At 52.7% G+C, this 26104-nt stretch overlaps 9 protein-coding genes across 9 annotated transcripts; 4 read left to right on the forward strand and 5 right to left on the reverse strand.

Moving 5' to 3' along the window:
* Positions 1 to 495: 495 nt before the first annotated feature.
* Positions 496 to 1320, forward strand: GCG54_00012094 (uncharacterized protein; the record flags this gene model as incomplete). Its single annotated transcript, XM_045411981.1, has 1 exon — positions 496 to 1320. One exon carries the CDS (start codon positions 496 to 498, stop codon positions 1318 to 1320), a length of 825 nt encoding a protein of 274 aa, XP_045263765.1.
* A 2-nt stretch (positions 1321 to 1322) lies between these two features.
* GCG54_00012095 (uncharacterized protein) lies at positions 1323 to 6750 on the reverse strand (the record flags this gene model as incomplete). The annotated part of the gene is made up of 3 exons (XM_045411982.1): positions 1323 to 6220; positions 6295 to 6633; positions 6690 to 6750. Coding segments are annotated over 3 exons (5298 nt in total), but the record flags the coding sequence as incomplete, so codon positions are not given.
* Positions 6751 to 8538: 1788 nt separating this feature from the next.
* On the reverse strand, positions 8539 to 9478 carry GCG54_00012096 (D-threitol dehydrogenase; the record flags this gene model as incomplete). Its single annotated transcript, XM_045411983.1, has 3 exons — positions 8539 to 8761; positions 8839 to 9118; positions 9172 to 9478. 3 exons carry the CDS (start codon positions 9476 to 9478, stop codon positions 8539 to 8541), a joined length of 810 nt encoding a protein of 269 aa, XP_045263767.1.
* Positions 9479 to 10705: 1227 nt separating this feature from the next.
* Positions 10706 to 11215, forward strand: GCG54_00012097 (uncharacterized protein; the record flags this gene model as incomplete). The annotated part of the gene is made up of 1 exon (XM_045411984.1): positions 10706 to 11215. One exon carries the CDS (start codon positions 10706 to 10708, stop codon positions 11213 to 11215), a length of 510 nt encoding a protein of 169 aa, XP_045263768.1.
* A 221-nt stretch (positions 11216 to 11436) lies between these two features.
* On the reverse strand, positions 11437 to 13043 carry GCG54_00012098 (Arginine permease CAN1; the record flags this gene model as incomplete). The annotated part of the gene is made up of 2 exons (XM_045411985.1): positions 11437 to 12842; positions 12902 to 13043. The coding sequence occupies 2 exons, from the start codon at positions 13041 to 13043 to the stop codon at positions 11437 to 11439; spliced, it is 1548 nt and encodes a 515-aa protein (XP_045263769.1).
* A 3047-nt stretch (positions 13044 to 16090) lies between these two features.
* On the forward strand, positions 16091 to 17080 carry GCG54_00012099 (Decarboxylase orsB; the record flags this gene model as incomplete). The annotated part of the gene is made up of 1 exon (XM_045411986.1): positions 16091 to 17080. One exon carries the CDS (start codon positions 16091 to 16093, stop codon positions 17078 to 17080), a length of 990 nt encoding a protein of 329 aa, XP_045263770.1.
* Positions 17081 to 17534: 454 nt separating this feature from the next.
* Positions 17535 to 18533, forward strand: GCG54_00012100 (uncharacterized protein; the record flags this gene model as incomplete). The annotated part of the gene is made up of 2 exons (XM_045411987.1): positions 17535 to 17650; positions 17702 to 18533. The coding sequence occupies 2 exons, from the start codon at positions 17535 to 17537 to the stop codon at positions 18531 to 18533; spliced, it is 948 nt and encodes a 315-aa protein (XP_045263771.1).
* Positions 18534 to 19835: 1302 nt separating this feature from the next.
* Positions 19836 to 20480, reverse strand: GCG54_00012101 (uncharacterized protein; the record flags this gene model as incomplete). The annotated part of the gene is made up of 1 exon (XM_045411988.1): positions 19836 to 20480. The coding sequence occupies one exon, from the start codon at positions 20478 to 20480 to the stop codon at positions 19836 to 19838; it is 645 nt and encodes a 214-aa protein (XP_045263772.1).
* Positions 20481 to 22720: 2240 nt separating this feature from the next.
* Positions 22721 to 23731, reverse strand: GCG54_00012102 (uncharacterized protein; the record flags this gene model as incomplete). The annotated part of the gene is made up of 3 exons (XM_045411989.1): positions 22721 to 22809; positions 23104 to 23380; positions 23615 to 23731. 3 exons carry the CDS (start codon positions 23729 to 23731, stop codon positions 22721 to 22723), a joined length of 483 nt encoding a protein of 160 aa, XP_045263773.1.
* Positions 23732 to 26104: the final 2373 nt, after the last annotated feature.

Below are 26104 nucleotides of genomic sequence, written 5' to 3' on the forward strand. Positions count from 1 at the left end.
GCCATGTGGGGCTGTGCCGGACCCAGTCCGATAACAATGTCCTCGGATCAAAGGCACATCAACTTTAGCTGTTGAAACGATATCAATCGCAAGTCCGAGCGGTGTCGCATAAGTAAAGAATCTCGGACGTTGAGGAATGAATTGCAACGAACCATTGACGACATGCTCGCTCAGAATGAGACGAAGAGCTTGATTAAGAACACTTCGAGTAGAAATCATAACTGAGTCCGACATGTCCCGGATGTGCCTCGAATAGGAATCTTTGGCCGGCGCGCTTGTTGCTGTGCCGCAAGAAGGCATATTGCTTGGTTTAATCTTTTGGCTGTGAGTAATACAGCCGCATTTGACGGCACACATGCACCTGGTTGCCATTTCACAGAGTCGATTCTCGCTGCTTAAACAAAGCGCAGCAACCTCTCTTTACGCTCTTGTTCAGTCACCATGACCAGCTAAACCATATGACAAAACCCTGAATATTCGCAAATTACGCCCGTCATGTCCAAAATTCTTCCGCCCGCTTCATTACCCGCCTTCTCGCCTCGCTCCCAATTAGCCCCAGCGGCCAGGCGCATACTATCGAGACTCCAAGGACCATTATCCGACTCCGTCTTCATTCTGCGAAATCAGGAACGCGAGCCCTACGTTGTTGCCCCGGGCCCTGCAGGCAACTCCGGCCTTCACCCAATTGCCCAAGCATCACTTACCGAACCCAAAGTCGGATCGATTACCGTACACGTTGACGTTTTGCGCCGGTGGCAGGAGGAGTGGCTTGAGCGACACGAGCGGCACGCCCATGCCGATGACAAGGACTGCGTCTTTGTTCAACTGCCCGACAAGGAGCTTTACGAACTATCGGGCTCTAAGTCCTCGGGAGACGATGGAGACGGCGAGATGGAGCTTCTTCGTTGCTGCGACACGGATAGGCCCAAGAAGGCACAGCCCCTTGTCATCAACGCGTCCGATACCTACGTTACGGTTCACGACTATCTTTCAGCATTACACCCATGGCTGATGGGCTTGCGTGACGATATCGTGAGGGCGGATAACGTCTGCGAGGATAAGGCGCCGGATGACTATAGGAAGCTGGTGGTGGATTTCATACTGCCTAACTCTTTGAAAATCTTAGATGAGAGACGGTTTCTCCGTCAGGTCGGTATGGTTCAGATGCCTGAACCTGTGGACAAGGAGCTCGAGGACTTTTTGAGGGAGGTTTGCAGGCCTGGCGAACCTGAGGAACCCAACTACCAATACATGTACATCCCGGAACAGCCCTCTCAATCACTGGTATTAGACCGGTCCAACCAATCTAGGACCCTATGACTTTATTTGACAGGCAACCAGCAAGTCACCCTCGGGTCATAGCTCTTCTGATTGGGCCCCAATTCTCCACACCGCAAGCTTGTCGACGAGTCCCTGCCGGCATCGTAACCCGTGTGCGTAACGCAGTCAAAGCTGGAGACCCCATCACACGAGAACTTGCCAGGACCGCCATCCTTGCTGGCGTACTTGCAGTTCTTCCTGCCGTGGATGTCTCTAATGGAGCTTATGCTTTCTGGCCACGACTTTGACTTGTGGTCGTCGACGGGATCTGCTTCTCCTATGTGCGGCGCCGTGCAGGGGTCTGAGTCTGTGCTGCCCCGGGCTATCATCACCCATCTGCCGGTTCGGGTTTGTGCGCCTTGTCTCACCCGTATCGCGAGCTCGTAGTAGATGTCGACGCCTTGCGAGGGCTCGGCCTCTTTCGGCTTGGTCGATGTAGTTGCCGGGGCTCGGGAAGTTGATGTCTTGGGCTGTGATGTCGAAGGCGAGGTTGTGATGGAAGTGTGTGTGGCTTTTGTGGCTGACGTCGATCTCGAACTCGTGTTTGACGTTTTGGAAGATGACTGGCTCGCGCCTGTGGAATGCGAGGCTGTCTTTGAGCTAAGGAAGGTCGTAGTATTGGCTAGTGACGCTGTCTTTGAGTTGATGAAGGTCGTTGTTTCAGTCGATGGAGCTGTTTTTGAGTTGACGAAGGTCGTGGTGTTATTCAATGAAGTTGTCTTGGAGTTGACGACTTTCGTAGTGCTAGTCAAAGCCCTTGATGTCGCAGCTGATCCCGTAGACCCGGGCCGGCGAGTGATGGTTGCATTCAAACTACCAGTTGTCGTGACTCGAGGAGTTGAACCCGTTCCAGTCAAACCCGGTCGTGTTGAGTTGAAACCGGCACTATGAGTCGTAACGAGAGATCCAGTAGGCTTCTGTTTCCGCGAAGAAGCCCTTTTGGTAGCCGTCGACGCCCCAGACGTGGGTTTACGCATAGAACACACCTGCCTCGGCGCATTCTTACTCTGGAAGATCTGATTCGACTCAGGAACCCAACTGTCGTACTTATTACCGATCTCGCGGTTCTCCCACCACAGCCTCCAGCTGGCCATGTCGTTGCAAGTCTTGGCCGGATGGTACTGGATGAGCAGCTTCCCGCGTACGGAGGTCCTCGCGACATTTTCCTGGAAACCACGACACTCCTTCCGTCTCGCACTCGCTTCTTCCGGCGTCTCCTGCCTTCCTGCCCGGACCCTCTCCATCCGAAGCGTCTCGTACTTCTCAACTATGCGGTTCGGCAGCGCCTGGGGCGAGTAGTCGAGGGTCTCCACGGGGATGTCGCCCAAGCTATCTCGTACGATCTGTTTGAGTTTGCCCACCTGGCTCGGGTACCGTATCTGGCCCACGTTGTGGTTCAGGTCGTTCAAGAATTCGGACTCAGGGACAAGTTGGCCGTTGCGGAATCGCTCGGCTCGCACGCGGGGAGCTATGATGTAGGCGCGCGTGCCAATGTCCTGGGTCGACTTTGCGCCGTCTTTCGTATTGTCATCCTTCTCCTTGACATCCCCGAACATTACGCCCTCGGGAGCGCGGTCTGGATTCTCCACCATCGTGTTCATCCCGAACTTCATCCACTCCTCTCCAGGCTCGCCGGGGGCGATTCCCTTAGGCAGCATATCATTCACCAGGAACGTGAACTCTTTTTGCGTGTAGATTTGGTTCTCCCAGATGTGGCTCACCCACGCCCCGCGCTGTGATACCACAACCACCGCCGTGCAGCCGTACAGACCCCCAAGAGTAATGGCCGCGACCTGTGAGTCGAAGCGGACGTGGTTAGACGTCGTCATGCCTGCCATCTCCACTCCCACATGCTCCGGTTGGCCGTGCCGGACCCAGACCGGATCGTACCCGCCAAAGAACTCGAGGTCTTGGTTGTTCGGGCTCGGGTCCCAGGTCGTGATGAGCTGGAACTCGTTAATGAGGAACCGGTCCCGGCGGCCCTCGGGGTAGTCTTCTGGGTCCGGCCAGTCGCCCTCCACCGGCATGCCGCGCTTGGTCATCCACTTCGGTTTCTCCACGTCCTTCCACAAGATGACTGGACAGGCATCGCCGCAGTCAGAGACTTCGCACCGCTCTTCTTGGTAGACGGGACATGCCTTGACCTTGTTCTGCCTGGGTCGTAATTTGACAGGACTACCGTCACTTCCACTGCCAGCTCCCTCGCCGTCGCTTGACTCGTCATCATTCGGAGCCACGAAGGTTTGGTCATCGGACGCCTTCCACTGGTCGCTTCGGTCCCCTAACTCGCGGTCCTCGATCCACAGACGCCACGCCGCCTGGTCTCTGCAGTCCTCTACGTCTGCGGGTTGGTATTGAAGAAGTAGCTTCCCCCGCGGCGTGGGCCCATAGGTTTCACGCTGGTACCTGCTAAACTCTTCAATCTCCCTGTTTAACTCGTCCCCTTGCGGGTCTTTACCGCCTCTCTCCTCGTATTTTTTATACTTTTCCATCAACATCTCCAGCGTCCCCAGAGGCGGTGAATACGTGATAACCTCCACGTCAATATCGCCGTAGATAGAACTGACCATACTTTTCAGGAAGTCAACCTGATCTTCGTATGCGATCGTGCCATCCATTGCGTTGATCGGGTCAGGAAGGGCAACCTCGTCTGGGAAGAATAGCCACTCAGTACCGTCCTCAGACTTCTCCACTCGCTTCGGCTTCTCGCGGGGCGTGAGAATGAAGGCGCGGGTGTTGAGGTCTTCGGAGCTCTTCTTGTCCCTGTCATCGTCATCCGGTGTCGCCACGTCGCCAAACATAGTGCCCGGTGGCCCGATGCGCTCCTTGCCAACCAGATCCTTCAAGCCGTATTTCGCAAAATCCACCACCCTGCGCCAGGGGCTAGTTGGAAGAACTGAATAGAGCCCTTTCCACAGTTCGCTGTCTTCGTCTTCCACGTCTCGCTTCCACTCGTGGGGAAACGCGAACACTGTCTCCCAAACGTGGTTCACAAACGCGCCGCGCTGCGACACGACAATAATGGACGTGCATCCGTAGAGTCCCTCAAGCGCGATTGACGCAACGTCTTTGCCGAAAAGAACATATTTGGACGTGGTTATGCCGCCGAACTGTGGGGAGAGATTTTGTGAGGAGCCGTGCGTGACGTACTGAGGCTCGTAAAGACCGTTGACAGCAGGGCCGCGTTGTCTCCCAATCATCTCCCAGTCTCTGATCTCTGCCATCTGGGCGACCATGAACTTGCTACGATCCCCTTCGTAGTCTTCCGGGTCGGGCCATTCACCGTCGACCGTCTGCCCACGCTTCTCGAGGTCCGCTGTGCGACGTGTGAGCTCCTGTGAACTCACTGATGATCTGTCTGGCGGCTTTGAGCAGGAAGATCCGTCCCCGCCGCCGCAGGTCTCGGGCCGGCATAGAAACGGGGTCGGGTGGCCGAGGGTTGCTGTAGACGTGCTCGTCACAGTCGTTGTTGCTGATGTCGCACTGCACCCGGTGACTGTGACGTTGTTCTGCCTGGGTCGGAGTGGGTTGGGAGCATGGTAACTCTCATTGCCACTTCTCTTTCTGTTACTTGGACCACTATTCCACACGAAAGTCTGGTCCACGGACGCGGTCCACTGGTCGCTTCGATCTCCGACCTCGTGGTCCTCAATCCACAGACGCCATGTAGCCTCCTCTCTGCAGACATCTGGATCCGCCGGCTGGTACTGAAGAAGCAGCTTCCCCCGCGTGCTTTTAGCCAAGAACCTTTTCTGCCAGGCGCCCGCCTCCGCTTCCCTCTCAGCCCACCATTCTTGTTCCTCTTCCTCTGTCGCCGGTCTCCCTCCACGTTCTCTCTCTTTCTCAATCGTCCTTCTTTCCCAAGATTTGAACAGATTGGAAGGGATATTGGACGGCTGATATCCAACCACCTCAATAGGAATTTCTCCAAAGATATCAGAAATGATGCTTGTCAAACCGTTGACCTGCGGCTCATACGCGAGATTTCCGGGTAGCACGAGCTCCTCGTCGGGGATAAGTTCTTTCCCAGCCCACCTTTCTGGCCTTTGTTTCGGGGTAACGATGAAAGCGCGCACGCTGATGTCTTGAGGCGTCTTCTGGTTCGGGTCGTCTCCGTTCTCGTTCACGTCTCCAAACAAAACGCCCTCAGGCCCGAGATCCGGCTTCATGATCATGTCTTCCAGACCGTACATCATAAAATCGCGCGCGGAGTATTCCCAATCGTGTGGCGCTTTGTCGTGATATCCCTTACGCAGCGGGCCAAGCTTCCCTCTCAGGAGGGCCCATGACGCTTCGTCCCCTAGCTGGTCTTCCCAGATATGGCTGACCCATGCGCCACGCTGTGAGACTATAACGATGGATGTGCAGCCGTAGAGTCCCTCGAGCGCGATTGCTCCGACGTCTTTGCCGAAGCGGATGTAACTCGACGTCATTGAGCCACCCATTTCTTCGCCGACAACACCTTCCTCGCCGTGGGACACATACTCCGGCATATATCCGCCTCTGATATCAAGCCCAATTTCGTCCTTGATGGCATGCCACTCACCGATTTGATCTACTTGGTCGGGAAGAAATTTGGCGCGGTTTTCGGGTGTATAGTCCTCATCTGGATCGTACCAGAAACCGTGACCCGGCAAGCCGCGCTTGGCCAGTTCCAATGACCGGTGTGCGAGCAATGTCTCTTCCGCCGCTGTTCTCTTCTGTAATTGTGGACAGGAGGACCCGCCCTTGCCGCCACACTTCCCGGGTCTGCATAGTTGTGGGAAGTCGGTGTGGGTTGCTGTGGACGTGGTTGTCACGGTCGTTGCCGCTGGCGTCGCACTGCAGCCGGTGATTGTGGTGTAGGCGCTGGTGACACAGTTCGTGGCGGCAGCTTGCGCGTCGCGTCTGGCGTTGCCTCCTGGATAACTTCACGTTAATTTGACCCAGCAGGTAGTTAAGGTATGGTATGGAATGGGGAAATTGTAAACCTACCATTGGTGATTGAAGTGACTGTGACGGAGCAAAAGACACTTTGACGGGTTGCAGTGACAGTCGTCGTGCAAGATGAGGTTGACGTCGACGTGGACTTCTCCTCTGTCTCTGTCTTGTCGTCCTTCTTGTCATCGTCATTCTTTTTATCATCGTTTTTGTCATCCTCGTTATCGTCACCGCCCTCATCGTCTCCGCCCTTGTCGCAGTTGCCAATCTCAATGAAAAATATTTTAATGCAGAACTCGGGGACCTCGAGTGTGAGTTTGAATTTTGGAGGGAACTCAATGCCCGGGAAACAGCCGAAGCAGATGATTGGGGGCCCTTTGAAGGGAAAGATGACTGGGAGAGTCAGTGCGGGAAAGATGTAAGTTGAGTTTGGTTGGGAAAAGCCTTACCTGGGACGATCGTTGGATCGTTGCCGCCTCCTGGCGATGTGGTAGTGATGATGAAGGGTGTTCTGTGGGCGAAAGACGTCGTTTCGGGATATGGATGTTTGAGAGCTTCCTTGGCAAGCGTAGTGATTATTACTCCAGACTCTGTCGATGAAGAAGAGATTACACTGGACAAAGTTGACGAGAGGCTGGTCGATGGAGTAGTTGTGATGGAACCCGTTGATGAGGGTGTGCGACTTGGATCTTTAGTGGTAGATGATGGGAAAGGATTCAAAATTGCGGAAGTGCCGTTTGCTGGTATTGATGGAGTCAGGGCCCGATCCCTCGTGGATGACCAAGACCGATCTTTTGTCAAAGACGACGAAGAAGTGACTGCCGTCAGTGCTGTCGTTGGTGTCACATTGGTTCTCGTGGCTTTGGAGGATGCGGATGACCTCTTCGCTGTGGTCGACGGAACAAGGAACGTAGCTCTCGTCGAGTTGAAAGGGAGCACACGTGTCGTGGTCGACCTCGGTACCGTTGATGGCTTATCCGTAGAAGGTCGTGCCGACGTGGTGTTCCGCCACCCTGAAGATGCGAACGCTGAGCTTGCAGACGAGATTGGCAGTCCATTTGTTGTTGAGACTGGTTTTGTGAGGCTTGTGGTTGTCAACCCCCATTGAGAAGTACGCTGAGTGTGTGAGATTGTCACAGGCTCACCGTTCGTCTAGAAATTCGTCAGTTTTGAGCTTGTGAACTGGCCATATGACTTACCACTGTAGTGTTGTGCCAGGCAACGTCAATGCTCGAAGTACAGACGCCAGAGTCACCACGGCAAGTGGGCTGGACTGGTTGATGAACAAGCGTGGTAGTATTCAAGAAGTGGTTGGCCGGGCTGGTGGGATTTTGAAATCGGGCAACAGGCTGGTTTAGCCCTTGCTCATGTAATGCATGGGCCAAGGGCAGAGTCCCGACAAGAAGCATCAGCAATGGCCGCAACATGGCCACGAGTGTTCAAGCACGGTGACTTGTGGACGATGAAGTCTGTAGTGGAGTTTGGAAGCATCTTATTATAACAACCATCCCTCAAGCGAAGCCGCAGGGAATAACTAACTTTCTTGGCCCCTTACCCTACACATCCCATCACGAGTCTTGGGTCAGTAGTGGCTTGTTCGTGCATCAAAGACGTGCTTGACAGAAGGAATCTCGTGATCAATGTTTTGTAACCTTGAGCGCCTCTCGATGCACTTTGCCGCAATATTGTTATTTCGCTATGTAAAGCTCTTGCTCTGATAGTCATGAAACCGCTTCTGCAGGATCCTGTTACACAAGCATACGCCGTAGTTACACATGCTTCGTGAAGAATAGGTAGGAGGCTTTTCAGTCTCAGATAACAAGTTGTAAGGGGTTATCAACAAAGGGATAGAGGAGCGATGAATACAGGATTCCAATGGAGCACAACGCAGCTGTAAGCTCACATAAAGGCGTTGAAGCAGGTTGGATGTCGTTGGTATTGCAAAGTATCCAATGCAGGGAGAGTGACTGACCCAAGTATGGGCGCCATCTCGTGATTCGTATTAACCTGCTGTGACTTGTAAATTATGAACGTTACTTTGGTATTTGTCCGACTAAGAGTCAAATATACGGGTAGATAGTGCGAGTTCTTGCTAGACCAAGCCCGCATGCTTTCTAAACATGGAACCTGAAGTGCAAGTTGAGCGTGGCTAATATATCACGATATGAAATCCTCTGCTCATCGAGTATTATGTAGCTCTGGCCCGAAACTTTATTACTAAAGCTGCAATGAAATGAACTTCATACTCAATTTATGGATCTCCTTCCTTTGCGATGCCTACTTAAACAGCATACGCTTTCACCCAGTCAAGCTTCCCTCCAGCCAGCCACCATCAACCCTCCATTCAGATCTTGTGACAAATTTGCTCTCGTCCCCTAGCAGAAAACAGATGGAGGCGGCGATCTCCTCTGGTTCGGCCATTCTCTTGATCAGTTGCGGAATTGTTTGCGCAGTTGGCGTGAAGGTACCACCGTCAGGGAGCTCGAACGGTGTGCTGGTCATTTCCGAGTTGATTGTACCCCTGAAAACATGTAAGCTAAGAACGTTTACGAGATACGAAAGATTTCCAAAAAAAGTAGAAAACGGAGCCCAGCTTACGGATTGAGAGAGTTCACACGAACACCTCTCGCAGCACCCTCAAATGCAGCTGCCTTGGTCAAACCGGCAGCCCCATGTTTGGATGCGATGTATGCACCATAGTATGGTGAGCTGAAGGAGCTGCATACACTGCCCACATTGACGATGCTTCCGCCTTCGGAGATGACTTTCATCTGTTCTCGCAGCAGATAGAAGAGACCATTCACATTCACGTCCATGATCTCCTTGTAGTCCTCGATAGGAAGCTCGGTGAGGGGGAAGAGCTTCCTCTGCTCTTTGCCTGAGGCGACTATCAGTAAGTCTTCGTGAGTGGAATGGCGGTGCCAAAGTTACCAGACACGTTGGCACAGCCATCGATCCGTCCGAAGCGCTTCATCGTCTCCGCAATCCACGCTTGAACGTCTTCATACTTTGTGATGTCGCATGCCATTGTCATGATTCGGTCATCGCTTCCCGGACACTCCTGGAGGACCTCTGCGTGCGCCTTTGCAATCCCCTTGGGCGAGGAACTCGACATGGAAACTGTCGCCCCTCGCAGGACGAGATATTTGACAGTGGCCAAGCCGGTGCCTCGGCTCGCGCCGGCGATTGTGACGACCTTTCCCTTGAAAGGAGTCAAGGTTGGCTCTAGGATTCCCATTATGTTAGCGAAAGGCTAAGTGATATTATGTGAGGATTGAGACAAATTAGTGTTCAGTGGTAGCAATGGCACAGACTGACAGATTTCACTGATAAATATCCCACCCGTTCTTGGGTTGATTTCCTCATGCTGCGCAATTAAGCGTCACTCCACGCCCCACAGCCGCATGTAAATGCATTGCAACAGGGAGCAGGAAGCAAGTCTAAGGACCAACAGCAATTGTTCAGCCTATCTCTATGGATGATTCACCCGTCTAAAGGTGGGAAACCGCCGCGGATCATTCGCCACTTTCGCTCCAACAACGCGGGCTATCTACCCACAGTTTGCGGGGTGCAAAGGGCCGGGGCTGACCGGCCCCCGGAGCCATCTCCGGCGAGAGCATTTACGGCATCGGATTCGCCAGTAGAGATCGCGACCCTTGGGGTAAAGACTGTTGGAACTGGGGTAGCTTATGTTCTTACCTGCAGAACCCACACTTATCAGACCATTTGATGGCATATTTCACGCAATGTTACAAAAAGCCAAGACCAAGTCCCATTTCCTTGTGCCCGAGCACAACGTGGTTGGTGATGATTGCGCTGCGTAGATAAGGCAGCGAGTCGGCCTCGCAATCATCGTCATCCCCTTGGTGTAAGGAATCTAGGTACCGTACCATGCATGATAGCTTCTTAAACCCCGGTAGGTGCTTTACAATTAGATGCATGTCCCTTCTCTGATGCTTAGTCGCTACATGCAAGTTCAAACATACTTTAAGGGCCTAGATAAACGCTTGACTTGTCCTTTTCGAAGGATGAGACAAGCGGCGATATGATGGTAGATGTTGACGGGAGGAAGTAAGGCAAGAATAAAGGAGGCAGGCAGGCAGGCGCCCGTGGGGCCGTCCCTTCCCAGAGGGAGCCCGGGCTTTTCAGTGGGGAAAGTTCGCTCCCGCTGGCGTGATGCACTGAGCAGGTGCCCCCCCGCTGTCCCGCGTCCCGCGCTGCAAGTCACGGTGCAGCGCAGCGCAGTAGCGGTCCGGGACCTTCCTGCTCCAAGCATCCACCTTCCACGCTTCAACTCGGACCTCGCATCCTTGTCGCCTTCTCTCGTCAGCTTCTTTCCCCTCCTCAATCTTGTCCTTCTTCCCCAGCAGACAGCACCATCTGCTGCCCAGATATCGACGCCGTTGCCGCAACAGCTTCTTGTCTCGACAGCGATTCCTGCGCGTTGGTAGAAAAGCAGCCGACCATGTCCTCCCAATCGCCGAGCCTACGCAATCTCCAGGCGTCGACCGTCTTCCTCAACTCGGCCGTCGCCGGACTCAACCTGGGTCTCTCCGTCTTCGTCATTCCCCGCCTCCTCGAGTCCCCGACCCCGCTCATGCTACGACAATGGACCAACATGTACAAGCGGACCAGCCGTGCCTTTCCACCTCCGATCCTCCTTTGCGTCTTGAGCTATTGCTACCTAGCCTTTGCGTTCCGACAGCTCCCCGGCAAGGCCAAGGCATTCGCAACAGCCGCTGCTCTGTGCCTCTCTATCGGTCCGTGGACCAGGTTCTTCTTGGGCAACATCAACAAGAAATTATTCCAGAAGGCCGAAGAAACAAGGGACATGGGCATCATGGCTGTTGGCCTGACCCAAGAAGAAGAGGAGGGTGCCAAATACCTGGTCGACCAATGGGGTCTATACAACCTGGGGCGCAGTGTTGCCCTTGGTCTCGGAGGTGTTGTCGGTCTGTACACCGTCATATCCTGAGTTCGTTGAGTCGACTGTTGTCAGATACGCAAGAGCATCTAGCTATTATTACCAAGATCTTTCCGATGCGACGTTGAGCTATTCCGCTGTATCATACATCATACACACGATATACACCACTATACAAATCCGTTTGAACTCATGGGTATCATTATTACAGCTATATCTACTAATACTACAGATTACTTTTGTACTCCAGTCTCATCTCCACGCATCTGCCACTAAGATTGCCCACGCAGAGTTCCAGTCGTCACATCGGCTTCGTGTGCCTTCAGAGGCATCGTGCGGTTGAAGATCTTGTGACCGACAAGCAAGACAATGAATAGGAGGACGCTGATGTACGCAGTGAAAAAGTCACTGGTGCTCCACTCCATGAAGACAGTGAAGCCGTTGGTCAGGATGATGAGGACGTTGAAGAAGAGGCCGTACCACGACAGCCAAGGCTGGAAGGGTGCCCGGTACGGCAGGATGCTGCGGGGGATGTTCTGCGCCTTGAAGGCGGCCATGAAACGAATATGGCAGATGTTGATGCAAGACCAGCTGATGAAACCAGCAACGGCTGTGATGTTGAGAAGCCAGTCAAACACGACGCCGCCGTTCTCAGACAGGTTCATGTACGCAAGCAGACCAACGGCAGAGGTGGTCGCGACGGCCATGTACGGAGTGCCAAACTTGTTGGTCCAGGTCATCCACTGGGGAGCGCACCTCTCGTTGGCCAGCGAAACCAGGATACGGGAGCCAGAATACACGTTGGAGTTGGCAGCAGAGAGGACAGCGGTCAGAAGCACGGCGTTGATGATGTCAGGGAGAACCTTCACGCCGGCCAAGTTGGCAGCAATGACCAAGGGGGACGCAGAAGCATCCTGGCTGTCGAGCAGCAGCGACGGGTTGTCAGAGGGAACAAGGATGCCCACGAAGAAGATGGTGGCGACGAAGAGGCTGAAGATTCCCCAGAATGTCCAGCGGACAGCACTGGGCACGCTCTTCTCGGGGTCCTTGGTCTCACCAGCACCGATACCAACCAGCTCGGATCCCTGGAAACTGAAGCCGGCCGTGATCAGGACAGACCAGAAGCCGACAAACTTGCCTACGGAACCCTCGACAATGGACGCGTTGAATGGACCAGGGTCGACCCAGTACTTGAAGCCGAGGTAGCCCTGCTGACCAACACCAGCGTTGATGCAGATGGCGAAGATGATGAATCCGACAATGGTGACAACCTTGATGCTCGCGAACCACATTTCAACCTCACCAAAGATGCGGATGGGCATGAAGTTGAGGGCGGTGAAGACGACCCAGAAGATGGAGATGAAGATGGCGATGCTCAAGGTGTCGTTCCAGTACTGGATGATGACGCCAGCGGCGGTCAACTCGAGGGCGAAGGTGATGGACCAGCTGAACCAGTACATCCAGCCCATGGCGAAACCCAAGGTGGGGTCGATGAACCGGGAAGCATACGACGTGAAGGCGCCGGGGACGGGGATATAGGTCGCCATCTCACACAAAGCCGTCATGACGGAGTAGACGATGCTGCCGATGAAGATGAAGGCGATCAGGCAACCGACGGGGCCGGCAGTAGCGATGGCCTTACCGCTACCGAGGAAGAGACCGGTGCCGATGGTGCCACCTGCGACGGCGAGTTAGAGGGAACTCATGACCCCGGATGGGATGCGATCAGTCACATACCGATGGCGATGAACTGGAGGTGACGAGCGTTAAGGGTGCGGTGAAGACCGGTCTCCCCCGTCTCCAAGTCGTCCTTGGAGACATTGTTGGGGGTGACCTCGCCCTCGGTGGACTGGGGCGTCTTCTCCTTGGAGCTGAACATGATGTTTGGTCGGCCGGTGGCTACACGGGACGTTCACAGACTAGATGGAAATCTCAGTCTCGTCGACCGCGGCTAGCTAGGAGCAAAGAGGTGAGCAAGATCGGGGTAAGAGGGAAGCTTGTTGATTCGCTTCTCCGGAAACCACCAGACGCATGAGCAAACGGAAACCTGGGGGAGGACAGAGAGGTTCCGCTACGACCAGACGCTCATGGCATGGTTAAATATAATACGGGCTTCTCTTACTCAACGGGTTCCACTACGCGTCGACTCATCGCGACCGGTAACGGTGGCCGTGGGCAAAAAATCTCGAGAGGTGGGAACAATGGCCTCGCTCGAGACCCCCATCGCTTTCCTCGTTAGGGGTTGGCCGATGGAGCACACGAGTCCTCGCGGTCCATCACGCCCTAGTAATGCGACTCGGGAGTCGGCCGGCCACGGGTAACAGCGGCGTTTTCACCAGGGGCCATCCTCTCGACCAGAAAATGGACCGTGGAGCACGAGCTGTTGGACGAAGGGGGGCGGGCAATGACATGCCACTCAGCTGCAAGAACCACGTCTTTCGCAGTTTGTCCGATCGACCGGGAATGTAATTCGTATGTACGCCGGAGCTGGTTTGGCTGCTCTTTGCCTTTTGGAGCCTCCTCCTGCGGCTCGAAGCTTCATGCAAAATCGACCGCCGCATCGCGCCACCCGGTTCCCACCGAGCTTGGCCCGAGCCTCTATTTCCCATGAGGCACTCCCAATTTTTTCTCCGCCAAACCAATCATGGCCGTTCAATTCCTGCATACTCGCGGCATCTCCAGGCTTTTTCCTAGCCACTGACGGCTAGAAATTTTCTCGAACGCCTTCTCTGATACCATCCTTTCCACTTCAGGTAACGTGCAACATCGTCCTGCCGCCTGCGTTCAGGTCGATGAGATGAGCTTGTCGTTCCTCTGTCAAGTTCCGAATTGGACTCGGTCTATTACAGGCCCCCCACGGCGTCCCCCGGCTGCTGTTACGTTTCACTGCGGTGTTGCTGCCGCCCTTTGGTCGTTGTTATTATCGCTGTCCGGCTGTCATTGTCAGCCCTACGGCGCCTTTGATGCCCTGAGTCGACCATGTCACTGTCGGACCGCGCTAGACCGAGAGAGCGGCAACAAACCGACTCACCAGCCTGCGGTTGAAATTTTCTTTCCTTGGCTTTCGTCCTGGGCGGCGCTCCCAGTGCCCACGTCTGGTGATGGGCGCGGCGGATTCCTAGCGAGGATTACGGCCGCGCTTTTGCCTCCCTTCAGAACCCATCTCATCCCATCCACATCCCAGACCAAGGATGAAAAATTCTCCCCCTAGTTTTTCTTACGTCTTACAGTGGGACTGGCGCAGAGTTTTCCTGCGATCGGAGCGGGCCGCTGAGATGAGCAAGACACATCAACTACGAGATGTTTTTTGTAAAGCTCTCGTCGTTCGTCAGGTCGGATGGGCTGATATCCTATATCTCAGCCGGGCAACGCAAGCTCACTTCTCGGTTGTTGGAAGCGGTCTTTGCGTATTTGACTTTCAGTGTGCTGAGTGCACTGCGGGGTGATGCCTGTCTTTTGCCGGCCCCCAGTGCAACCCCTTCCCCTGCCGACATGTGGCCGCAATTAACAATTCCGCAACTGTCACGGATGCTGCGTGCCGGCTTCCGTTGAGTTTTTCGGAGATGAAGCCATCGACAGCCCCGGTTCCGCTTCGGCATTACGACTCGCGAGTGCCTGAGCCGGCAGTCTGCCACCTCGCCATTCTTGCTCGCGTGCAGTAGCCTTCCGGTGGTTTGCTTCCGGGTCGCGGTTCCAGTCTCCGGCAGTCATTGCCGGGCTATGAATCGCGGGCCTATTGGCCAGTACCGCGTCCCGACCGAAGATTTTGATGAGTCAATTCTAGCACGTGGTGTCCGAGATGTTGTAGCGTCTTTCAAAGTTGCAAATAATGATTGCTTAAGTGTAAGTTCGTCTTCTATTTCATCGCTGATCCATCCAAGACGCGATACTCTGTACGCTCTATCCGCTGGTTCGCGGTTGCTCCCTCTGGGCGGTTGAAATCGCAGTGAATTCGCAGACGACTTCCGGCGGACGGGGAGACATGCACGATTCCCGGTTATCACTCTGTGTTCTCCCGAAACTCCTTCATCCTCTTCGCATTCAAGACACCAAGGAACGTGCATTGAGACTCGCACACAGGCGCTGGAGCCACGGTCGTGATGTATGTGGTTGGTGTTGCTACCTAGACATGTCACAGTATGCAAGCAAGCTTCACATAGCGCCGGTGTCCTCTCCGGGGGCATTTAAGTTGCAGTGAAGAAAAAAGAGGTCGGGCATCTTTTTGCTTTGGGTAGGCGTCCGAAATGCGGTGAAGTGGAAGTGGGAAAAAGACGTTGGGGTCTCTTGGGGCTATTAAATTGACCCAGGAGGGTCTGTAACGCAGTGTAGGGCGACCGCAGACGAGCCAGATCAACACTGAAGCTTGCCTGGGCAGGTCATGTGACGATCTACAGCGGCGCAGGTTTTGAATTTCGCCGACCCGACGGGCCATGATAATTATTGGACGTCTGATAGAGGTACCTAGATTGCGAATCATTTTCTCCGTTGTTGGCGCCGTACAAACACGGAGCGGAGGCTGTTGATACTTCGGTGCCGGCCTTCAAATTCCACTTTGCTCCGGCTGTGTGGGCCTCATCGGACTATTCGGTGCCGTTTCGGCTTCGATGAACACGGTAAGATGGAAGTTAACAGATACCTCAATTCATATCAATGAATGAGCTTGTGTATTGCTCGGCGTCTTTCGGCCACCGAGTTTGGATAGATGGGACGAACGTTCCTACAGACCAGCTCAAGCGCTCGGGCACTAGTAGGCGCCGTAGGTCCTCTCCAACGATGTCGTCACTGACTGCATGTGGTGTATTATGCCTGTCTCATTCCTCAACGTCCTCCTGCCACGAAATCAAATTTTCAAAGCGAAGTGAACAAGTCCAAGTCTCCCATACACTTGTGAAGCTCATGGATCGAAACCAAATTCATATCATCAACATGGCGAACCTCATTGCAATCGAGGAGCACTACCTGTCTCCCCTGCTACCGGAGCAGAAGGGCAGATATAACCGTCCCAGCGTCAAGGACTTTGGAACCGCAGTCATTGATAAACTTGGCGATCTAGGTCCGGCGAGGCTCGAGGCGATGGCCAATGACTCAGTGGGGATGACGGTCCTCTCCCATCTACCCGCCACGCCCGATGCACCTACTTGCAAAGCCGTCAACGATGATCTACACTCCAAGATCAAGCAACACCCAAATAACTACGCCGCTTTTGCCCTACTGCCACTCGAGGATCCTGCCGCCGCAGCGGTCGAGCTCAAGCGCTGCGTGAAGGAGCTAGGCTTCGTCGGCGCACTCACCGGGAACCATCTGGACGACGGAAGTTTCTTCGACACGCCCCGCTTCTATCCCCTCTGGGAAGCTGCGCAAGAGCTCGATGTCCCGATCTACATCCACCCGACGTTTGCCGCGGAGGATGAGATGAAGGTCAACTTCGAGGGGCCCTACGACATTGAGATTGCCAAGGCGCTGAGCGCATGGGGCTGGGGCTGGCACTCCCGAACGAGTCTGCACTTCCTCCGCCTCTTTGCGGCGGGTATCTTTGATAGGTTTCCCAAGTTGAAGATTATCCTGGGGCATATGGGCGAGATGCTGCCCTTCATGATGGACCGGATCGTCAGGTCCTCGGGACGGTGGCCGCCATCCGAGAACCGGAAGAGGGGACTAAGGGATGTGTGGGATGGCAATGTGTGGGTTACCACGAGCGGAATGTTTTCTATGGCGCCGATGGCATGCTTGCTGCAGGAGACGAAGATGGACAGGATCATTTTCAGTGTTGATTACCCGTTCTCTACAAATGGCATGGGGCGGGAATTTATGGAGAAGTTGAAGAAGAGTGGGTTGGTGGACGACGAGCAGTGGGAGGGAATCGCGTGGAAGAACGTTAGAGATCTGTTGAGATTGAAGTTTGAACCTGGAAAATGAGAATCTGGATGAGTTGTTACTAGGTGAGGATGAGGCCCAGGCAGTCTCATCCATGGGTGGTGTTAGCCTGAAGGCCTCGGCTTCTGTCTCCGGGACCTAGCGGGCAAGCCTTTCGATCTCGAATTTTCAAAGCTTTTCAATCAGGAATTTTGAACTCACTCAATTGTAATGGAAACCCGATTCATAAGCATGCATGCTACGTGTAGATTCTGCCTGTCTTCAAAGCGGCTGTTGTCGACGGCACGACAGGGTCATTTCGGTAACGTCATCCGAGCGACCGGTCGCGGATCGGCGAAAGCAACAATTGTGCCGCAACTCTTCTTTCCAACCTCAATTTGAGGACCACAGGAGGCGGACGCTTCCGTGCATATACGCTGCAATATTGTTGGAAAAGTCTTCCAGAATTCTCCCAGGCCAGCAACACTGAACGTCGCCCACAGCTGCATTGCCCGCCATGGCGCTCTCCCTGCCGAAGATCGGCATCCTCTCCATCGGAGACATGGGCATGGGCATCGCCAAACTGCTGGTCTCGAGGGGTTTCTCGGTTGCCACAAATGGCGAAGGAAGAAGGTATGCTCTCAATTCATAGAAAATTGGACATGGAATCTAATAGCTCGGCAGTCAAGCAACGATTGACAGGGCCCGAAGCGCCAATGTCGAGGTCCTCTCTTCTGACCTCCACCTGGTGCAGTCGCGACCCTTCATCTTCTCCGTCGCGCCGCCGAGGGACGCCATGAGCATCGCCCAGCGCATCCTCAAGGCTTCGCTTGCAGAAAAGCTCGATAAGCCGTTGTATTTCACGGACCTCAACGCTGTCTCGCCCGCTACATGCAAGCAGATCGCAGGCATGTTCGAAGAGGCCAAGAGCCCCGTCCGCTTCGTCGACGGATGCATCATCGGCGGCCCACCGAAACAGAAAGACCCCAACGGCACATGGTACGTCCCAAGCATGCCGACCTCCGGAAAACACTCTCTCAACGAGGCGTGCCCCGAGCTCGCCCAGACTCTGAACATGCGCCACATCTCCCCGGAGGTCGGCGCAGCCAGCGGATTGAAGATGTGCTTCGCGACCACGACGAAGGGCTTCATGGGCCTTGGGATCCAGGCGTTCACGACTGCTTCGGCACTCGGGGTTGTTGATGAGCTGCGGAAAGAAATGAAGGAGGCCGCGCCTGGACTGCTTGATTTTGCCGAGAAGTCTATTCCCTTGGTGCCGCCAAAGTCTTACCGCTGGGTGCGTGAGATGGAAGAGATCTCGGATACTCACCGTGATGAGGGTGGCTTCCAGAATAAGGCCGACATCTTCAGAGTCATGGCTGAGCTTTACCAGGCTATGGCAGATGATGCTGTGTTGGGTGCCGAGATGGTTGGAAAGAGGACCAGGGGGGAGACCGTTGATGATGTTGCTGCCGCGCTGGCCGAGGGATTGGCGAAGGAGAAGAATTCGATTTAAGCCGTACATCAATCAGCTCATTACCCATTATGGATATCAAGAATTAAGCGACCACACATGTTTCTCTCAATTTCTTCGTTCGAAAGTGCTGGCATCTCACTCACATTAGCTCTGAATGATGAGGGCGCAAAGACAACAGCGAATGGAGAGCCTCCCGCCTGATTGGCACTTCGGAACGCTTCTGGAGGTCGTCCATCGAAGCGATTATTGCGTATTCTGCAAGATGATTGCCAACTCCGTCTCGACGGACGCGTTCTCGCGTAAGGTCGAGGTCTTGGGGTGCTGGATTCCCGATGTGGTATTCGAGGAGGTTGATCCCGCGACTCGGGCCGTCACCACGATGACGACGCTTCGGCCTTGGACTGGAGCTGTCAGACTTGACGACCCTGGGGACTGGATCGGATTCCCTCCGCTGAACGGGCCATCGGACAGAGTTCGCCAATCGACTTTGGAAGCACGTGTTGAGATTAATGAAGACGATACACCCGGATATCATCTTCGAGTACGCACACACATTGGAAAATTCAAGCTTACTCTTCACGACAAGAGTGGTGCTCTTAGGCCCCCAACGTTGCGGGAAGTGAATGGGCCACACCCTGTACGTTTGGGTACTACAGGAGTGGTTCAGACCGAAGGTGGAGATCCAGAGCCATGGCTGGGAAGCATCTTGATGCCACAAGATCATCGGCAGAGGCTCTCTCACGAGTACGAATTTGCACTCCTTTCCGTTGCAGCGTTGCTTACTGCTTCTCAAGCGAAGAGCTCTCCACCAGCGCCTCTAGATTTATGAGTCCGTGGGAGGTGGTCAACGTCATGCTGATTCACCGACAGGACACACTGAGTCTTAATGGAGTGCCAAATTCCGGAAAGGGGTGGCGTAGGAAGAATGTTGAAGTCAGCGTGAAACAAGCTATCACAAGAATGCGAGGAAATTCTCGTCCCATAAGTAAGCTCAATCGTTCGTAGCTTCCATAATCAATATTTCCAGACGCTGATGCTGTCATCCTGGGACATTCTAGGAGAGCCTGCCAGTCTAGGCGATCTAACGACACTCCTTGATGTATGATATACCTCCATCGCTGTGCCTTCTGAGTTCCTTTCATTGAACTTCTGTCGGCCACAATGCATATTATCATTGTTGTATCGCCATGTCCTCTTCGATACCGTGGTCGGGGATTTCCGCGATGTGAAAAGCACGCACTTCCTCCCCAGCTTCGTACAAGAGGTACACATAGGCCGACATCCTGCGTCCCAAGTCAGATATCAGGATGGTAGGAGGGTACCCAGGTCAAATACCGTGGTCTAGAACCCACGATTGACGTTTGGAAACAATGCAATCTCAGCTCGAGCATCAGCATCCGTCAGATTCTTCTCCATGATGAGCGCCAACTGGTCCAGTTCCATTTTCAAGGATTCATCCCTGCTGAAGGGCGGAGCAGCCACAGAAATACGCATATCCGTCGTCCTGGAGACCATTGCGTTCGGTTGGGTGTTTGTGATGGTATATGAGTGTTGTTCTACTACGGGCTGCAGCTCACTGAGTTTGACGCCGTCGACAGTGAAGCCAAAAATCCAGCCAAAGTGCTTTTCGATGACAGGCCAGCGTTGGCGCATTGTTTTCCTTAGCTGGCGTACCTCATCGTCGTGCTCGGCATCGTACACCGGGTCCATCTCCCGCATAAAATTCACCACGCCCAAATCAACTCTCCCAAAGACTTGCATAGCCGATCCCAGCCATGTCCAAAAGTCCAGTCGTTTGCGAGTCAAGGCGGTGAATTTGATGCAGTTCCAGCAACCCTGGAGGATATTGTGGACGATGAGGTGCTCGCCCAATGAAAACTCCCACTTTCTCTGGCAGTACCTATGTACCGGCGTTGAACCGCTCGGCGGTTGGTGCTGCAAGATAGCAGGGTTTGGAGGATATTGTATATGTTGGCTTTGGACCATTCTGTCGGTGAAGGTCAGCGGTCTGAAGGTGAGCAGAGATAATGGTGGATGGCGTTTGCAAGTTCTTTCACGGCAAACTTCAGAATTGAAGTTAAGTGGGCGTTGCATTCAGACTTGCGTATGGACACAGGCGCATCAAGGTTGTGAGTTGGCCTTCAATTTAATATGCAGGTTGCATAGACCTTTTTCGCCACGGCTGGAGGCGCAGTGTTTCCCTCCAATTAGGGTTGCAGATGTTTGTTCTACCTTTCCGTAGGCAGAGACGAGTTCTATATATTGATGCAAAGTTACTTGGTCAGGAATAATTATTGTCATTAGGTAGCTTCCGAATCTGAGATAAAAGACGATAGGTATGAGATCATCTCCTTTAGTCTTTATACATCGCAACCCGGTCTCGCCAGCTAGAGCCTGAAATCAGCCAAGGGGGGTGCTTCTCGATGGAAGCGCTAACAAAGTGCGTAACTATCATGATACTTATTAACTCAATATGGCTGTGGGAAGAGGGAAAGCCTTTGAGCTTTGGACGTGGGCGGTGTTCCTTATCTACAATCTTACTGGTCAACTTTCAAGGCAGCTGTCCAGCCAGGGCCGCAAAGGTTTGTCGTATTGTAGACTTTGCGTCTTACCTACCGTACCGCCTTTGATTAATCTGGATCTCGGGACACCTGTCTTTACGGAAGCCAACGTCGATACGCCATCTTGTACGATTGGGTCTGGAATCCATACCTTAATTATGAAGCTTGCTTTTTTGAGGAGCTGTGTAGTGGTCAGAGTCGACGTAGCCGGATAGCGTACGGAGTACGAAATAATGTGCGAAATCCTACTTCGGTGTTCTCATCATAGAAATCAAAATATCTCACCACAGGGAACATCGAGGAGTTGACAAGGGACTCTGTCGTGAATTGTTGATACCCTCGAGGAATTTTCAAATTTGTGTTCTCTAAAGCTCGACACTTCAACAAAGGATTTTACCAAAATACCTGTGGGTGTCGACTGCGACATGTTTGAGGGACCGTACTTCACTTCTGTCAGTCTATCGATACACGAATAGCTTTTTGCCGATCTAAAGGCCATCTGGCAAGCTATTCCTCACTCAATCATTAAAAAGGTTGTGGACCTGTATCCTACAAGTGCCCTGTGTACAATGGATCCCTGATCAAATCAGCTAGTTGGTTCGAGGCTTTGACAGGAGGCTTCGATGTCTCCGCGCCTTGAGTTCAGAGACAAGCTATATTTGGGGCCTCAGTGGTCGACTGTCCGTCAACCAAAATCGTGGAAGCTTACATAGACGCTGGACAGAAAGCCTTCAAAGTGGTATTCGAGGCTGGCACACAACTTCATGGGGCCACGGCATCATACTTGTGGTCCAAGGACGCTAGCTGTGAGTTCTCTCCTTCCTGATAGTTCTGCGCATACTACTAAAAGCATCTGACACAGTTGATGGAACTTCTACTCTGGGCAGTACGTTGTTTGGCGGAAATGTTACCCTCGCTTGTGCTTTGTGAGAATACGATGCAGCATTCACTATCAATCTTGATCCTAACCCCGCAAATCTATCAAGCAGTGCGCCTTACTGGTCAGAATTCGCCAACCATGGTCGACAAACTCTGCATATCTTTCTTCCCTTCTAACTTTTTCTTCGGAGTTTGCCGCCTGGAGGCGCACCTTGTTAACTGCTGTATAACTCTCACGGGGAAATATTCGAGGGCTAGGATAGCCTAGGAGAGAAACATCTATAGCTACCTATGGGGGTGTATAAAGAGAGCGCGAATCACTAAGGGGCAGGTATCTTCCTCTTCACGCTACCATAACCCATTACTCCTTCAATATCAAGATGTCATCACCATACTACGTCGATACCATCCATCGCCGCCTCGAGAGCAGCAATAAACTCTGCATATACAGGATAACCAAACCAGTGTGGCCTATGACTTTGACTCCAACGAATAATGCAGCATACTTAGCTTGTTAAGCACGATTCAAGGCAATCCATTTGGTATGTTCCGCATGATGGGAACCTAGCCGGAGAATCAAGCTTGTATCATCCGTTTTAATTGACTTGGATGTATTTTGAGAAAGAATCAAGATTGAAATTCAACTATATACAGAGAATCTAAACCCGAGATGTTTTTGCCAAATTTCCTCCGTAGCAGTTAAATAAACCGGTCAAAAGAGAAACTAATCTGCGACCTGTCCAGAAGCGTCTTACCATCCGTTCAGCGAGGACTTCGAAATGGTGCTCAGTTGTCGTAGAAATCCCAAGGGTCGGGACCACCAAAGTTCTCGACATCGCGGCGCCAGGGACCCTTCTTCGGGCCCTTCTTATAGCCTCCACCATATCCTCCTCCATGACCATAACCGCCACCACCATATCCTCCTCCGTGGCCGTAGCCGCCGCCGCCATAACCACCTCCCTTACCTCCATAGCCGCCGCCGCCGCCGTAACCGCCTCCCTTGCCTCCATAGCCACCTCCATAGCCACCACCCTTCCCATAGCCACCGCCCTTGTTACCATATCCTCCTTCGCCGCCCTCCTGGCCATAATCTCCTTCATCTCCACGCTTGCCGAGATCTTTTCCGTTCTGCTGATCATCCTTATTGTCGTTCTTTTGCTGGCCATGACCTCCCTTGCCACGACCACCGTACCCATTGTCTCCGTATCCACCGTTGTATCCGCCTTGACCTCCATGCCCGTTGCCGTAGGAGTTGTAGTCATCGCCATCGCCATATCCGCCGTATCCGTTGCAATCTTTGTCTCTGTCTCCTCTCCCCCCTCGCCTGCAGTTACGATACCCATCTCGATCGCGATCATTCTTGTTCTCGTTTTTCTTGTTGTCGCGTGCCTCCAAATCATCGTTCATGCTAGCTTCGTTGCGTGCGACGACAGCATCACTAAGAGTCTTTCTTATCGTCAGTACTGGCGAACCTTTTTCTTGATGAGTATGAACCTACAGAGAACACGTCTCCATTGGGCTGTTGATGAGAAAAGAGGTCAGCGAATAATGTTCACCAAGGAATGGAATCGAGAGACAAATAATCAAAATTTCCACTCACAGCTGCTTCGGGAGCACGCTAATCACCTGGTTGTTAGCAACGAAGATCTCCAGAGCCGTAGGCCGAATTGGTTTACTCACCTCCGTAAGTTCAGCTGCATCAATGGGCTCAGGCTCAGCGACTGGAGCAGCGATAGCGGCGATGGCATAGACGGCCATGCCAACGGTGGCAGCCTGACGGAAAGACGGGATATGCATAGTGAGGAGGCGAAAAGAATACTAATGGAGTTGAAGCAAAATCTGAAATGTGTTGACGGAAAGAGATGCTTGTTTAATCGAATCCAAGATGATGCTGGATGAGATGAAGAAGAGGAGGATGGTGGATTGGGCGGATCCTCACAGAGTACTTATACTTGAAACTTTTCACAAGTAGATGATCATTATATCATGGCTGAAGGTATTCTTACTGTCCGTATCCGCGTTGGCCGCTGGATATTCAACCGACCCCTCTGAGTTGAGGTTTGACTAATTGCTTACACCCACAGCCCCAAAGTCTCGATCATCATTCATCAGTATCCATGAACACAACTCAGGCTAGAATTCTAGATTCCACGCCGGGATTGGCCAGGTTCAGGGTACCGTCCACAACAAGCGATCATCTCTGAAGTTTAAATCATGCAAGGCGAAGCAATCAAAGATCCGAAAAAATAGGATGCGCGTTTGCATAGCCAAGCAGAGCCGCCCGAAGTTTAGGTCGTCCGATCTAATCTCCCTAAATCCCTCTGTGTATGGACTGCACGTTCTTGACAGATGACAGATGTAGGAATGAGACACCCGAAGATTCATGTTTGATAAGGATGAACATCACCACTGGACTGGTTAAACAACCCTTAGAATGCACGTACTGAAGATATTCCCTCACGTAAATGCTGTATGGAAACACTGGCAATGACGACTTGCCAAAGTGATCGAAGGATTTTGAGATTATGCATATCCTCAACGTTTGAGCGATTGTAACTTTCGAACTGTCAAAACAGAAAGAAAGAAAGAAACAACCTGGAAAGATCGCCTGACTTACCCCTCCTTTGGTCTTCATGTTCTCTCTGAAATTGGCTTTTGATAATAACCCTTCGTAACTGACTTGGCGCAATCGGATCAGTTGGAGCTCATTTTCGTAACAGGCCGATACGATTCCACAATTGCTGTACATTTAGGTGTGATTTCACGACTTATGCGATCTTCATCATCGCATGGGGAAGGATTTCCCGGTCAAGGTCACCGGCCATGTACTGGAAAGCAAGCTGGTTCACGAACACGACTGTCGTTCTTGGCCGAAATGCTTGGACCAACTCTATTCTTAGCTTACACATCTCCCGGTCGATCACTAGGGTAAACTTTCCGAAGTCAAGGGACAGGCATTCAACAACCACCAGCATGGATTACTAAGTGAAAGCAGGCGGCATCTTCGGGAAATCATTCTTTTGTAAGGGAAATTGGCCTTTGAGAAATCCTGAAGGATCCTTCTCCGGTTGTTTCAGATTTCAACAGAGCTCAACGTGGCGGATGCGTTCTGGCGGGAATGGGATAGAGTTGACTCGTAAAGCCATGAACTACTGCACGACTTCTCAACTCTGATGTACAATGGATCATGGAAGTGCTGATACTTCTACGCCAAGGCTGGCATCATGAGCTTGCCAGTAGAGTAATGGGTCACTGGCCAGGCGGCATCCTCGGTGAATACCGGTCACGAGCAGAGCCACCATGGATGCCATGTAGAGAAGGCCGAAAAGCATTGTGCCGAATCGGCAGTGTATGAATATGTAGCAAAAAGCGAAAGCGACATCAAGCCGTCATCAAATATACGTATCAGTCATGCTTCCAGAGCGGCCGATTGAACGTTGGACGCTTGGCATGCATCCTCTGCACTCCAAGTTCAGTAGCATTGTGGCAGGAGAAAAGTAGGTTCAAGCCATCGATAGAAAGACTTTGCCCCACGATGTTGGGGTGGATTTGTCGAGACCAGCTGAGTGTCGCATGCGCCTTTAGTCAAAGGTATTCGCGGGGACGATGTCGAGAGATAACGTCTTGCTAGACGCGAATACTCCTAAGGCGTTCATGCAGTATGAAGGCTCACCGAGCTATTTGTTCCGCCGTCACAACTATCTTACTACGCTGACTGTCCATGGATGAGCAAGCAACACCAGGGGCCCCAACTAGCTGAATGATAAAATCGTTATAAGGGCACAGACCAGTAAGATGAGGATAATTAATACATCGCGCTTGCCACTTTTGCTAGCGTCTTGTTCGTATTTGATTTGAGTTCATCTGATGAAGTTGATTACACATCGTACAAAAACATCAATATCAGCCTCTCAATATTAGGTAATGATAGGAGAGGCGCAATTAGGTTGAGCCACAAACCGACAACTTCTTGATTGAAAACTCACCTCAGAATGCTATTCTTTGGAGGGGGCTCAAAACCCCGTGGTAAGCTGCATGGAAACAGGGCTCAGATTAAGAGATGCTTGAGTGAGGCTTATGAAGGTATTGAGCTTCAGAATTATGCGAATGTCTGGCTCCCCTTCAGAAACCTGTGCGGAAATCGCACGACTCTCTCGTGTGCATAAAATT

Source organism: Colletotrichum gloeosporioides, assembly GCF_011800055.1.
Source record: "Colletotrichum gloeosporioides strain Lc1 chromosome Unknown consensus_49, whole genome shotgun sequence".
Lineage (NCBI taxonomy): Eukaryota > Fungi > Ascomycota > Sordariomycetes > Glomerellales > Glomerellaceae > Colletotrichum > Colletotrichum gloeosporioides.